This window comes from Heliconius melpomene, chromosome 7 (assembly GCF_056956725.1).
Source record: "Heliconius melpomene rosina isolate 202511_hmr_F chromosome 7, ASM5695672v1, whole genome shotgun sequence".
NCBI lineage: Eukaryota > Metazoa > Arthropoda > Insecta > Lepidoptera > Nymphalidae > Heliconius > Heliconius melpomene.
This window is the reverse complement of record NC_140395.1, coordinates 10591489-10607754: the sequence shown is the minus strand read 5'-3', so window position 1 is coordinate 10607754 and position 16266 is coordinate 10591489. Positions and strand designations below refer to the sequence as shown.

Below are 16266 nucleotides of genomic sequence, written 5' to 3'. Positions count from 1 at the left end.
AGTAAAACCGTAAGAAAAATGCGTGGAATAAAACCGTTAAATGAGACGTGCGCAGGCGCGACAGTCGCATACACAGACGAGTAATGTATAATACCTTTCTCTTTCTCCCTCTTTCTTTTTTTAGTTGATAATTTGAATTACGATGTTTTTTTATTTTAAGTAATTTATTATTTCCTAAAATACTGAATTTTCTAAATACTTTCTTGTACTTAAATAAAAACAAATCAGCAAAATTTAAGAGAAAAATCAAGAAAACCTACATAAAATTGAGCACGACTTTTTTTGCAATTTGTGTCGATTCTACATTAGCCGAAGGACTCGTCGTTCGTCGAACTTCGTTCCTAACTGGTGTCCCACGACACCACATTTTGGTTTTTTTTATTATTTTGTTTAAGTAATTTTTAATTTTCTCTTTTTTTCTCTTATTTTTTTATTAACAATTACTTAAATTTTTACTGTTAATAATTACTTTATAATTACTTCTGTTAAGATAGCTGGTAGGCTGACAATGTTTCACAATAAAAATCAAATCAGCTTCACTCTGTATCCCGCACACAGAAGAGTAGACAGAGAGAACCTAGTGTTAAAACACTCAGTAACTAGTAACCAGTAACCAGTCAGGTTTTACAGTCGCACTTTATGCCCCTGTGCCACGACTGACCTTACAGATAGTATATTATTATTAAATTTTATATATATTTCTATCAATATAATTACTTTTTAAAAGCTTTTATTTATATTTATTTTTTAGTGTATTTTTTTCTGTTTTAGGATTCTGTACCTCGAAAGCAATAAAACAGAACCCTTATAGGACTTAGTACTTAAATATTGTAATAATAATTTGTTATAATAATTTGTTATTTGTTATCATTGTGCCGATAGTGGTTTCGGTTAACGGTTTAATAGCGAAAAGCCTCGACCAAGACCTTAAGAGACTATCGCTTAGCTGTTGGATCAAGAACCGGATACAGAAGGCAGTATTACTTGAGACGGCACGTATTGTGCGGAGGTTCCTCTCTCTGGAGCCCTAGCCCCCGATGGCTTGGTCCCTTGTCCCGCCCTCGGAAGAGTGGTTTTTTTATATTTTTAAATGTATCTTTTTTATAATAATTTATATTTAAAAATGTAAAAGTGATTCACTAATTTAATAAAAGTTCTTCAGGTATTTAATATCAAATACGTTAATCGACTATGCAAATGCTCTTAGTATAATAAGTACTAAAATGTTTAAATTATCTATATATATAAAAGGACTTGTCCTCACTGACTGAGATAAGACGCTCGCACAGCCGTAACCGCTGATGGTAGAAACGTTAAATTTGGACAAAAGTTTAATTTCGTAATCTGGACATCCACTAAGAAGGGATTTCGAAAAAATTTAACCTTAAAGAGATGAAATATCAGTTCAAAGTTTTTATGGAAAAAAATTTAAATCGGCACCGATTTTTATAAAATTTGAAATTTAGATTTTTAAAGGTATTTAATTGAACACGTGTTTCATCGTTTTCTAGAATTCTCCCCTCTTATTATTCCCCCCCTAGAGAGAACCTTTAGGGGTGCAAATATTCATAAAATTTAAAATTCAGACTCTTAAACGTATATAATTAAACATATGTTGTATGGTTTTCTAGAATTCACCCCCTAAGGGTGCAAATAAGGGGTTGAAAGTTTGTATAGAAAATTTTTTAAAACGCCACCGATTATTATAAGTTTGAAATTTAGACTTAAAAATATTTCATTGAACACATGTTTTATGGGTTATTAGAATTCACCCTTAAATAGGCAAGCGAAGCTGCGCGCGTCCGCTAGTAATAAATAATAATGAAGGATGTTAATCCATTTATTATATTTTTATATTTTTACGTGAAGCCCTTGAAGTCCACATGATGACAGGCTTTCTCAGGACATAAATTAGAGTCATTTTCAGCTACAAATGGAGACATATCTTATCTTAAAATATACTTGAAAGCATCGTGTTGTTTGAGATGGCTTACGTAAGTAATAGTGAAGTTAGTCTACAAAACAAATAAAATATTTACTAACGTGTGACATAAATAAAAGCAAATATATATAAAAAATGCATTGCTCTTATTTTGTTGGCAGGCGCTATGCCTAAAAATCAGTTATCATTAACTTTGATTGCTATGCTTTCATTACAGGTGCTATAAGTAAATGTTACTAATTGAATCTATTTATTGAAAAATTATAAGAAAATATTTAAAAAAATACTAGTTTCGGATTTTTCCCTTGACATACACCTAATTACTTAACCGGATGCTAAATTTCACCATTCTAGATCATCTGGAACTTGGTTAACATTAAGGTCTATAGGTCAGTCACCCCCCTAAAAATTTACGATTTTTGGACGTCATTATCTAAATAACTGTTTGAGCTGTGTTTATGAAATTTTATGCACGTATACAGGTAGGGGGTCTAAATATTTGAGCCAAATATGACAGCTTTAGGTGGAATAGTTTTTGAGTTACGAATAGGTAAAAAGTGGCTTCAAATGGTTCGTGTAAAATAACACACGGTGCTGCTCGCCAGTTCTGAAACCCAGAAACTTGGCACGCGCTCCGCGCGTTTTAAAAATATTTTTAGCTGGAACACTAACAATAATAAATAACAATACATACTTGGCCGACCATAATATTTAGTGCTTCCGTGTACAGGTTCATCGACGTAACTAACACCGGGTTCGCCTTTAGGTCCCACTATAGATATTCCTGGAGTCCCAGGAGGTCCAGGGGGCCCTGGAGGTCCTGGAGGTCCCGGCATGTACTGCATGGGCTCTAAACTAGTGGCTGACCCTGAGGGCCCTGGAGGACCTTGAGCTCCTTTCATCCCAGGCATCCCATCGAAACCTCGATCACCTTTGTCGCCTTTTAACTGTTTAATTTAAAAACCACATTAACTTATGTGCATTCGATTCTCACTCTGGACTTTTTAATTTCTCCACTCTTTTAGGATAAAGTGTGGTCAATTCTGCTATTAATTATGCGAGATCTGAAATTTTGGTAAAAGGTTGAGAACAGAGAAACTTGTCACTCATTTCTGACTATTGAGATAAATGCGGAATTCTGAACAGTGTAAATACTGAAAAAGTCTTTTATAAAGAATTTTGCATAAGATTCACCATTGAAATGTCTAGGAGGTTAATTCCTGCATCTCCTTTTTCTCCTTTTGGTCCTGTAAGTCCCGGTACTCCTGGTGGTCCGAGTGTACCTGGCCGACCCTAAAAATAAGAATATAATATTTTAAAATTAATGAATTAACATTCTTAAATTCATATTTTTGAATTCAATAAAGTACATGTGTGATAGTACAGTTGTATGTAAAACATTGATATTTCATGCTTTACTATATACCATTAGTTAATTAGTATGCGTGTCCACTGGGACATATGTATAACACCATATCGGAAAAATATTTAGAATACAGAAGTCTTATTTCCTTACTAATATTTAAAATATAAATTTATAATATCTGAATTACCTTTGTATTCTGATCCGCATGGAATAATAATATGATTAGCAGTAGAATTAAAAAGTAACAAAAACTACTTCGTAAATTATGACTGTGTTATTACTATTAAAACGTACCATCCATCCCGGTAAACCAATGTCACTTTTCTCGCCAGTTTTTCCAGGAACACCTGCGATTCCTTGTAAGCCTTGAGGTCCGCGAGGTCCTGGAGGTCCAGGTCTACCTCTTCTTCCTCTTAAGCCTGACTCACCTTTGTCACCCTAAAAAAATTATAATAATTACGTATATATTTACATTTTAAGGCCGTCGAAGTGCAGTACTATTTTTTTAATTTTATTTTATTAATGACATCTGTAAAAATAACAACACAATGTTAATTTTATATTCTAAGAAGAAAGATACAAATATAAATCATAATACCTTAACAGTAATAATGTCTGACCCTCCATTGGCAATGCTAACAGGACCAGGGGGACCTCTTTCCCCTCTTTCCCCCTTAAGACCAACCGGCCCTTGAGGACCAGATATACCGGGCATTCCCGATGGACCAATATCGCCTCTCTCGCCAGCCTTTCCGTCTTTACCAGGCAAACCAGAAATTCCATCTGCACCTTGACTACCTTTCTCTCCCTAAATAATTATTTTAATAAATTACTTCAGATATTATTATGTACTTTTTATGGTAAGTCACTTCAATATAAAATGAATACTGTATTATATTTTCTTCTTCTTTATATTACATTTCCTTTCTTTATCTTATAATCAGTATTAATTGTATTTATGAAAAAATAAAAGAAAATATTAAATATTTCCTCTAGTGAGAATCGAACCCATAACCGTTTACACTACCCACTGATTTTGATTACCATCATCTGGTAAGATAAAGCACAGCGTAGAGAAAAAAAAGCGAATTTAAAAAAAGTAAACAAATGTACCTTTTCTCCTTTATCACCTCTAACTGCTGGTTGTTGTCCTAAAAAAATAAATATATTTAAACGAAACAATCATATTATATCAGTATTTTTTTCGCTTCTCGCTGTATCCTGCACATAGCTATGTAACATGCAAACCTAGTGATTAGACACTATGTTCCCATTAAGACAATTTTGTTTTCTACTTTCCGCCGAATTTTAGAGTTAAAAAAACGTTAAACTTATTAAAAATTCTGTATTTTATATATTTAATTTGCTATTAAATGAGCTTATATATTATGCATGTATTGGTGTTAAAGCTACGACGATATTGGAAACTATTAAACTACCATACAGATACGAACGCCAGCTTCTCAGTTTCTAACATTAATATTAGTTCAAAATAGGAAATAGAGAGCATGTGTTTATTACAAGTTAATGGTAGAAATTGAAGATAAGTGTAGCAGTATGAACTTTAGGTAAATCATATTATTACTTCTGTGAAATACGCTTATTAATTCAGTATTTGTTATTTTAGAGCTTACCAGTAGCTAAGTATTCCGATTCGTCTAATCCAATAATGCCAGTATTTACAGAAGGTGGTCCAGGTGGACCTGGAAGACCTCGTTCACCTAAAATTAAGGAAAAACATTTTTACTCCATAAGAAGTCTTAAGAAATATTACTAAGAAAATAAAACAAAAGTCAGCTTGTAAGCTTATACTAAATTTATTGACTACTCCTAAATGTTAATGATAAAAAAATAATAGAAAATAAACATATTTCACTATGAACAATTTAGAATCTATTACCTTTTTCACCTTTATCGCCAATTCGTCCATTAGAACCTGGAAGTCCGGGGCGGCCGTCGAAACCTGGACCGCCTCGATCACCTTTCAATCCTCTGTCGCCTTTTGAACCGAGATGCCCCTAAAAGAAAAGCAATTGTAAATTATCATTAACATAATTTGATATTGATATAATATTATTTGTTTTATTTATAATTATTAATTTACTTCAATTACAAAATATTTTGAATAGATGCTTACTCTGTCACCTTTAGGACCAGCTTGTCCTATTTGACCTCTTTCACCCTTTTGTCCGGGGAATCCTCTTTCCCCTTGTAATCCTAGGGGCCCAGGTTGACCTGCATCTCCTTTAGGTCCTGGCGCTCCAGGTCTTCCGATTGCTCCACCGTAAGAACCCAGCAGCGATTCCTAAGGAAATTTGAAAGATATCGTAATATTTTTAAGCTAACGAAATTATTTTGAATATAAAACTGTTGGGATCCAGATATTTTCGACAATTTCTTGGCCTTTCGGGCTGTTGGTAATAGAAAACGTAAGTCTAAGAAAAGATAATTATATTGACGTTGTGTAGCTGTAAAAGAGGCTAATTATTTCGAACTTAATTGTTTTATTTATGAATTATCTGTTTTGTAAATAAGTAATAAAATTACAATTATTTATTATATTTAGCTAAAAAAGGCTTTTTAGAATACGTTTACGTAACAAGTATGGAAAAATATATTGCGAATTTCATATAAAAAGTTGAGTTGATTTTTTTACATGCTTACTCAAATGATAACCCAAAAAATATTTCAATATAATAAGACATTAATAAAAATAATTTCGTTTTCTTTCTTAACATAAATTATTTTCAGAGGTTGTGTGAATTTGACGGTGACAACTTAAATAAATTTCCTTTCTCATTTCCTTGATATGTATCAAAAGCATAATGCTGTTTTCTAAAGTTTGTAGCAACGTTTTGTTTACTGGAGACAATGGGCCTATCATTCAACAGGTAAAATGTTTTTACTAAGAACAGACATAATATAAATGTCTTATTTGTATAATTTACTCGATTTCTTTTAAGAGAACAAAATCTTACCTTATATATTTGTCTAGGTTTCCAATTAGACTATATAGTCGGAAAAGCATGAAAATTATGAAAAGAAAATGTTAAAAGATAAAATTCTTGTTTATATAAACAACGAAAGTAATTTTTACAACTTAATTACAACTTACATAGGTACTTTAAAAATAATCTTAGTGAACTATTTATTAAACGTTTAAATTTTTTAGAAACATACATCAAAGTTGCTATAATCTGAAGATCCGGGAGGACCTGGCGGACCTGGGGGTCCGGCAACACCTGGTCTTCCATCGATTCCAGGTTCTCCCTTTGGTCCAGGTTGACCTTCAGGTCCTCGAGGCCCATCATCACCCCGGTCACCCTTGTCACCACGTAGACCTATTGGCCCTCTTTCACCTGGCATCCCAGGTTGACCCTTTTCAATATGGAAATGTATACAATTTATTTTCTTTCTTTAATATGAAATAAGAAAATAAGTAAATTTCATTAACTACTTTTTACTAAAAATTAAAGTAATAACTTACAGCAATACCAGGAGCTCCGGTCCTCCCATCCGCACCAACTATGCCAGAAGGTCCAGGCGGACCTTGAAGTTCCGGTGCAGTCTCCAGTAGAGACAGTAGTACACTGGAGTTACATCCACATTGTCCAAGTGATACGTAGTTTTCACCAAACACTTGCTATGAAAACAAAAGTAAATACTTTTTTGAATAAGTTAAACATAAACTAAAAAATCTTCAGAGAAGCTAAATATTTATTATAAAAACATTGTTAATGTATAGTCTAATATTATTAATCGATTGTTAAAGTAAAAAATACAAACCATAACTTTAGTCTTCTAATCCATTAAGCAGCAAGAAAAGAAATTTATAGATAATTCAATAATAAAATTATTAGGCATCTTTAGTCTAGCACGATCGACAGTATAATTATCTACCCATATTTTTTTACAGCTTCTGGTAACGAGTGGGGAATGGAAGTGTCTTAATGGGAACGAAGTGTCTTTACAATAGCTTCCTAGGTCCCTTCTGCCTACCTTGCTATATGCGTAATTTGACAGCATAAATCGGTAAGCCAAAGCTAAAGTAAAAAATATATTAGTCAATTATGACTTCCTTTTACCTAAATACATTCAATCTGTAGTTTATCATAGAAAATATATGAACTCTATGAATAACACTACAAAATTAATATTTTTACAACTGCAGCGAGTGTTAATTTAATTTTTCCACATAAAACCACCGGGCGTTGTATTAAATTTAAAAATGTACATTTATTTTTGTGTTCAATATTATTAAATACGATTACTTTTGTAAAAAAAAAATGGAAATGAAAAACAATATATTTTAGACCTGTGTCAGTTATGAAGGGGGAAAACATGGAAAAGTAAATGAATCGATTGCTATCGAGCATTGGGCGGGCGCCAAGTGCATAGTAAACTTAGTTATGATCGTACCAATTTAGTGAACCGCAGTTTCCCGGTAGTTCGAACTAACATTTAGAAAATTGCTACAGTTTTGAAAGATGTAGACCATATTCTAAATGGAATGGACTCTGGCTGTAAGAGTAGTTAATTCGGTTCTAAATTTTGCTATTTCAGTACTAAAATTATTCAAATGTTTACATATAGCGATGTTTGCTAAGCGGATAACGTTTAGGTAATATCTGCTTATGTGTGCATTAATATAAGTAATATAATACAAACGTTATTAATACATATATTATAATTTTGTATTATAATATACTTATTAATAATTAGTTACATATTATATTTGTGTTCACAGGTTCTCGGTTCGATTCCCACTCGAAGAAATAAAACATTTAATATTATACATTTTTTACTATGGTAACGACCCAGCGCAGCGTTGTATCCCACCACTCCACACACAATGCATCCAGAATTTGGCGGAAAGTGGGGAAAAGAGTGTCTCAACACTAACTTCCATCTGCCTACCCTATTACTTTATGGGACACAACGTAAAGCTTAATGAAAATTAAAGGGGCATTTACTTTTATCAATATAATATTGATTTTAATCTTTAAAATCGTTACAGCAAGACATAAAGAAAGAAAATATCTTCTTAAACCTAATAATATCCACCAGAGATGCCACATTGGCTACTCTGTTTATAAAACGCACACAATACAATTCCACTCTTCTCCTTTTATAGAATAGCAATAAAGAACCTCTCAATATTATGCTAGTAAAGAGTAAAAGTCATTTTAATACTATATATATCGTGAACTCGCCTCAGGGAAGGATTTGTATAGAAGTTATTTCAATGGGCTATTCACGTTCGGTTGATACGAACGTGCGACGCGAGCGATGCGGTTGATAGAGATGGGTTGGACTATGTTTAGAATGTAAGCGTTAAGCGATTGAAATATAACGTTAGTGTTTTATCTCTCTGTTAAAATGTCTTTTAATAAAATTTTATTTTCAACTAATGCGTTGTACTTGGCTTTTGAAATATATCTTGAGTCAATGTTATAAAATTGAATAGAAAAATAGAGTATGAGCTAGCGAAAAATATTCTTTCTTTATTACTTTCCGTCCAATTTAGGATATTTTTATTACTATTTGAGACGTGCATAGTTTTAAAAATGTTAAATTTACTGAATATAAAAAAAAGATAATTAAAATCTTTTTAAACATATAATATTTTGAACTAAGAACGGAGCGCCAAGCTCTACGGTCTCTACATACCTCTCTCACCTCGTCCACAATCATCAGCCCCTTCATACATGCCCTCCGGAAAGTCCTTAAGGTCAACCGAGGTTTCCCCCTTTCCCCCTTTTTTCAAAACTAAATTTTAATATCGGCAATAATTTTTATTTACATTTTTATTACCACTTGTACCACTCTAATATTTACACAGGGTAGGCGATGCCCGCAGGTTAATGGAGAACCGTGTGGTCTAGACTGCACAGGAATTTACTTTAAAGTGTACTCACAATGCCTTTACAAAGACATAGTTTGTCGTTTATTAATTTACAGCGAGAATACGCTTGTATTATTATAATAAAGGAGTAAACTCTGTTACTTGTTTGTTATTTAGGAACAATTATATAAGTTTTAGCTTACGACGTTCCGTTGTAGTAGCGTTTAGAATACAAGCTATCTTTTATTTATCTATACTAATATAATAAAGCGGAAGAGTTTGTTTGTTTGTTTGTTTGTTTGAACGCTAAGATCTCTGGATCTACTGGTCCGATTTACTTTGTTTTTGATTTGTATGAAAGCTGCATTCTTCAGAAGTGCTATAGGCTATATAATATTACATTACACATATGTACTAATAAATTAAAATACTTTCTAATTTGACATGCAATATATTCTGCCATGTTAATAACAACCGTCGTCGCTACGCGACCGCGTGCGTTACCGCGTCATTTTGATATTCATCCTTATGAAAATAAATATAATAGTCACTTTTAGCATTTCATCTAGATTGAAATTATATTTCTATAGAAATTATATTCTAATACTTCAAGCAGGCGTAGCCGCGTCCGGGTCCGCTAGTGTTTTCATATAATTATTCTGTTTTGTTCACAAATTAAGCATAATTAAGAAATGTTGTCATATTTCGTGAGCATTCATCTAGGGAAACCGAAACAAACGCTCTCGAGATATTGCGTGTTAAGTGACGGAACTCAACCCCACGCTTTGTTTCCCCTAGTTTAGTTTCCCTAGCAGGAATCAAAGCCGCAACCGTCGCCTTTACAATCAAACACTGTACAGCTGCGCCTGGCCTCATGTCTCTTTCATGAATACATAATAGAATGAATGAAGGCTAAAATCATTTCACTATCCTATCAAATCTGATATTGATCTCATATGATTTATGTGAACTTATAACATTCAAGTATTTATTAATAGTAAATATATTTTCATAAAGCTACTTACATCATCTCCAGATCCTGACATCTCCGAAATCGCATTTGAACCCGGCAGCCCTGGAGGTCCAGGAGGTCCCGGTGGACCAGGCGGGCCCCGAATCGATTCCCCAGGAGGACCCTATTAAAAAAAATATATTAGTACTTACAAAGTATTTTAATAAAACAGCTTATAATGGCGCAAATAGGACTTAAATAATAAAGCCTACTTAAGGATTTAAACCTCACTTGGGAGAATGTTAATAGTTATAGTTTGTTTGTTCTAGTATATTATTATAGATATATTATATATATGTATAATCTTTCCGTCAGGGATGATTTCAACCCACTATTATAAGGATTAAGGAGATTAACCCCCCCCTTTTCCTTAACCTTTTCTAAGTCCGTATTGTATGTAATCGCCTATTTCAATTTATTTGCAATGTTCCAATCACGCACCGTATTTGCTCGAGCAGGCTTCGAGTAGAATACTATGAAACATTGTTGATCAAAACAGTGTTAAGTGCTCCATAATGACTCTATATCATGATACGGGTTTGTAGAGCGTGTTTATAATGTACGATTGTTGGTAGTTTTTTATTAAATACGTTTTTATTTGTTATTTAATACTAATAAAATGTAATAAATAAATAAATAGGAAATTAGTGATATAATAATAAAATTATGATACAATAAAATATGAGAGTATTAAGTATTAATTTTTACTTTATTGTCAACAATTAAAATCTTTGTTCGTTGTACCATACATATGCAAATTATATATTTATATAATAGCATCGTAGAAGATTATTTAACTAAGAGAGATTTCTCCAAATTTACTCGTCGCTAATTTAAAAAAAAAAAAAAAATAAATAAATGATAGCATATTTATAAAAGCAGAAAAGCATATTTTTCTTTTATAGTTATATTTAATTTTACATCCAGGCGCTATATTTCCACCAGGTTAATTATACCTTCTCTGTTTCCCAATTACGATAAAACGTCATTTAATATATACAGTGACGTATCGTAGCCGGTACGTCACGATTAAAGAGTCGTACGGTAGGCGGCGCTACACGATAAATCGTGCGGTAGAACAATGGAGGGTGCCCTTTGTGTGAAAACTGCGAATTTCGCGTTCCAATCCCACATGTTTGTTAACTGGCGACTCTATACTTCCCTTTTTTCATTTATAAGCTGTCTATTTGCTACGGAATTAATTTGCATACGCTCGATTTATATAGACAGTCGACCTTGAGATATTTTATGGAACAAGGAAACCCCCTTTTTTTCAAGTATTTTTAACGTTTTTTTTATATTTATATAGTAAGTAATATGATATACATATTTATAAAAGGTTTATGCTACAGTATAAATATATTAAAATATGTGGAAATATAAAATAGTATAATATGTTAATAATATTATAGAGTAAATAATTGTATCTTACATTTGTTTATGGGTTAGGTTAGAAATGATAGCAATATTACATTATCAGTAATGAAACATAAAAATATATTTTGGCAACGACAATTCGTCGATATCATTTATGAAATACAAATAAAATAAATAAAAATATACTAAATTATTATATAAATCGAATTAAGAATATCTTGCCCTTGATCCTCTCTCTCCTTTCTCGCCACGAAGTCGCAAAGGATATCCTGTAAACAAAATTCATATACAAAATAAAAAATAATAATATATAATTATCTTAAATTCTCATTAACTTGGCTTAACCCTTGTTTAAGCTGAGTTATTACAACAAACTGAAGGGTCAAGGCGTTCTAAAGTCTTAGATGTACAGAAAGTTGGCAACACTAGTTGCTATCATAAGTCAAGCCGTAATTACGTATCGCGTAAAACAAACAGTCGTTAATCCCGGCAAACAGTGGAACCGCACGAACTTCAACGGCCCTCCTAATAGGTTTTTGATATTACATAATGTAATTGTAGATTATGTGGGGATATTATTTATTTATAGAGGAAACGTTAAAAATCGTATTAGCTCAATTTATATCAAATTTTAAGGTTGTTGATAAAATGTCGTGTTTAATTATTCTAATCTAGCATTGGATAGAGTACCTTGGGAAGCTAGTGGCAAGTTTTCTGGGTTAACAGAAGCCCTAAGAAGAAGATTAAAAAAAAATAAGAAAATATATCAAAGAAAATCGTGAATTATTTTACTCATTATTATGTTAATATATTTTTTCTATGTATTATATAAAATAATTTATTTACCGTTAGTGACACATAAATATTATTTATACAATATAATTTAACATAAAGTGAAACGATTACTCTTCAGGATAAAAAGGCTTAGCATATAAAATGAAGCTTAATAAGTTACCATCTAAGCCGGGAGGTGGCGGTGGGAACGGCGGTATGGTACCATAACGGCCGGAACCCTCCGAGTCACCTTCCTCTTGATCCACCTGTGTTTTACAATTAATTTCAAAACATATTGTATGAGTTTTTAACATTAAATTAAGCAGCATTATCCCAGGATTTGAGGATTTGTTAGATGAGAGCGTATTATTTCCGGTTATGATAAGGTTATTAAAGCTTTGGTAAAAATGTTTCTTTTTTGTTTTCTCTTTTTCATTGATAATATTAGATTAAAAATTATTACTGCATATATTTTTTTTGTTAATTAAAAAAAATATAGATTTTAACTAATTTATGAACAATTATTGGCAATGGGCAGGCCATGTTGTCAGGAGTACCGACAACTGATGGCGAAGAAAGGTCCTCGAATGGCAACCACGTCTCGGCAAAAGGAGTACAGGCCATCCTCCAACCAACCGACGACCTGAAGAAGACAGGGGGAATCCGCTGGATTCAGAGGGTGCAGGACTAGACGGAGTGACGAGCATTAGGGGAGGCCTATGTCCAGCAGTGGACTTTAAAAGGCTGATGGATAGAATGGATGTAAATAAATAAATATTAAATAATCAACTGCGCTGAAACGAAAACGATTGACTGTATGGACGTTTTCCTTTTAATAGAACATTTGAAACACAAACTTTAGTCGCTAAGAAACAATTGTATTAGTTGTTGTAATGGCTCAAATTGAATTTATAGAACATTTAAGTGAAGTTACTAAATGTAAATAGAAATAGAGTTTCTGTCTTAATTTACACAAATTATCGTTAGAAAATAAATGGATATTTGATATTTATTGCCTATAACTTTGAAATGGTAATTTGACTATATTTTTTTTGAATATTTATATGTTATTTTAGTATTATGTTTGGATATAATAGTTTCTCTATGGAAAAAAGGCCAATTAATTATTTATACGAAGTGTAATAAGTAAAACTTCTGTTCCCCAATTTCCGGAATTCAACGCCGCGTTTCACAGGGAGAAATTGAAAACATTAACATTAAGTACCTATTTAATTTCCTCGAGTGGGAATGAAACCCACAATCAAGGCCTCAAAAAAAATTAAACAAAAACCATAACAAATAAACGAATTCAGTACATCACGAACATCATATTTCCCCCCCATATAACGTCTCTACAGAAATACTACGAAGACGTTTGATTACGGAAGCGGTAACAAACGCCCTTACGGAATACGTAATTTCGCTGAATATTTTGATATTATGGGGTAGGTATGAATATGAATACCGCGTCTCAATTGTGTTCTACCGTCTACCTAATGAAGTGTGTATTGGTGAAGTTTGATTTGATCTTTATATTATGAAGTTGAAAGTCAAGATTTGTAAGTTCTTGAATATTAAGTGATGTTCAGAATTTCAATTTGAATTTTAAGTGTTTAAATAATATTTTTGTTTAAAATGTTGAATTCTACTGAAAAACTTAGCTTTTGTTATTCAAAAGTAACGAGCTTTCAGAATTTTCATATATATTTACTTATTTTTATCGCATTTCGCGATATTTGTGAACATTTTCTAGTTATTTATAAAAGGTCTTAGTAGTAGGTCATTAGAGAGCTAAAGGTCTGTAGTTCTTTTTTAAATTTTTTTGCACAATATTTGGTTATTTGTAAAATTGGTATATCTTTTAAATTATACTACCGAAACAGTAACCATCATTCAGTCCCTTTTTTAATTAATATTAATATTTAAAAACAAAAATTAAAAAAAAAATGAAAACTGCCACAAATATTTATAATACATCTAACTATGTTGGCTATAAAAAATTAAAAATTTCAATATTTAAATAGTAAGATATAAAGATCAATAACCTGAAATTCAAAAGGGTCTCTACTATTACATAGATAAGAGACCACGCAGTATGTTGTTAGAACTGAGCAAATATTGGTACAATAGTAACGGAAATCGATTAAATTCAAACGTGGGGTCGCTATCTTAAAGCTCAGTACACTACTAAGTGAAAATATAAAAATATATTTTAAAATTTTTTGATGTTATGAAACATTAAAAAAATAACAGAGTTATACTATAATGCATTACTATAATGCTAAATTACTTAAATTACAATTTTGTTTCCGGCGTTAAGTTCCACCATTCGACATGCAATGCCTTCAGGATTCAGCAGAAATTGGGAAAGACGCGTTTTAATAGGACCGGAGTGTCTTGAGTCAGGTTCCCTCTGTCTACTCTTCTGTGTGCGGGATACAGAATGAAGCTAATATTTTAAGCTACTTAAATATATCATCTAATCTTGTTAATAGTAATAGTTGATATTTATTAGTGATATTTTTTATTTTTTTTAAATAAAAAAATATAAAAGTATCCTTCAAGTATTATATTACATTACTTTCAAATTCTCACTTAAGTAAAAGTCCAACAAAGAACTCCAACAAACAACAAAGCAATGTTGTAAAGCGTTCATTCACTCACGGCTTATCTAAGACAAGCCGTACCCATAACGACAGTTAATGTTTGTCTTCATTGCCGTTTATTTGTTAAAAACCCGCCGCATTCTTTTCAATCACGACGTTATGAGTTTCAAGAACAATTACTATTTAATATGAGAGACATTTTCAATTGAAATCATTTTATATCTCGGAATCGTAAGATATAATGGTTTCAATTATATTGTAGCGGGATTTGAACTGGCATCTCTTAGCGCAAGCGCTTTGACAAGTGAGCCATATGTTCTGATCAAGCTATGTCGAAATTTTTATATGCTTGTTCCAACTTATTTGAGTTGTAAACATCTCTGTAGAGAAGTTTTTACTTTCCGCTGCTCAAAAGTATCTCCTTAAAATTATCTTTATAGTGTCTTAACTCCAATTTCTCTCTGTTCCTCTTGCTAAGTTTTTTTTAAACGGGAAAAAGCCTGAACTTATTACTTCTATTTCATGATTCAAAACATATAGTCAAATTACCATTTCATCACTAATATATCACAAACAAGATTTATATATTGCGGACGTATTAAAGACGGTAACAACATTAATTCAACCCCAAAGGTTCCTACAACACTAGCGCTAGTGCCAAGTTATGTAAATAAATGAATTTATGTGTACGTTTAAACGGAAATGAAAACATAATTTCACACAAACGGTTAAACAAAGCTTGGTTAATTTTAGACATTTACAATGCATTGTGTTAGTAGACACCACATATGTATGCTAGTATTCTTTAACTCGGTTAATTTATATGAAAAGTTTAAAATTTCAATTTATTATTTTTTGGTTGTTAATAATTTGATAGAATCGATTAATATTAAATGATTTTATATTAAAATCCAATTTTGCATGACGTTAATAGTAAATTGTTCGTGATAATGAAAAAATATCAACAAAATTGCACTTAAAACAGCTATCGAGATATTTATTGTGCAAAAAGGTCGAAAATGTCAATTTTGATAATAACATTTTGGCCTATAATATATTTGATGAGGGTTAAAGAATAATAGCGAGGTTAGGTGATATTAAACAAAAATAAATAAAGAATGGCTAGTCACCAAAAAATTGTCTATATCTATCTCGTCGACTTCACTGCTTCTGTCTTCCTGTTAAAATGTTTTTTGATATTGTAAAACAAATCTATTATTTAATGAGAAAAACAATATTTTATATATTTTTCAATATGAAAGTTTTTGAAAAATTTATAATAATTAATATTTATCCAAGAAACTAGCCAGAGCTGTATAAATTTTAAAAAATAAAACTTTTGAC

At 31.7% G+C, this 16266-nt stretch overlaps 1 protein-coding gene across 6 annotated transcripts in view; it reads right to left on the bottom strand.

Annotated features, from left to right (window-relative positions):
* LOC146537816 (uncharacterized) overlaps positions 1-16266 on the bottom strand; it is a 134411-nt gene that overhangs the window by 8397 nt on the left and 109748 nt on the right. For 2 of the 6 annotated variants that reach the window (XM_085188957.1, XM_085188963.1), the window contains exons 6-21: positions 16053-16100; positions 12498-12582; positions 11765-11811; positions 10179-10289; positions 7095-7109; positions 6796-6951; positions 6489-6686; positions 6287-6316; positions 5446-5613; positions 5209-5326; positions 4943-5029; positions 4422-4459; positions 3907-4116; positions 3603-3746; positions 3137-3235; positions 2637-2889 (exon numbers count right to left, since the gene is read on the bottom strand). In XM_085188957.1, the coding sequence (XP_085045083.1) occupies positions 2637-2889; positions 3137-3235; positions 3603-3746; positions 3907-4116; positions 4422-4459; positions 4943-5029; positions 5209-5326; positions 5446-5613; positions 6287-6316; positions 6489-6686; positions 6796-6951; positions 7095-7109; positions 10179-10289; positions 11765-11811; positions 12498-12582; positions 16053-16100 (1807 nt within the window). The remainder of the gene's footprint in view (positions 1-2636; positions 2890-3136; positions 3236-3602; positions 3747-3906; positions 4117-4421; positions 4460-4942; positions 5030-5208; positions 5327-5445; positions 5614-6286; positions 6317-6488; positions 6687-6795; positions 6952-7094; positions 7110-10178; positions 10290-11764; positions 11812-12497; positions 12583-16052; positions 16101-16266) is intronic. The other 4 variants (XM_085188959.1, XM_085188958.1, XM_085188961.1 and 1 more) reach the window with 4 other exon arrangements.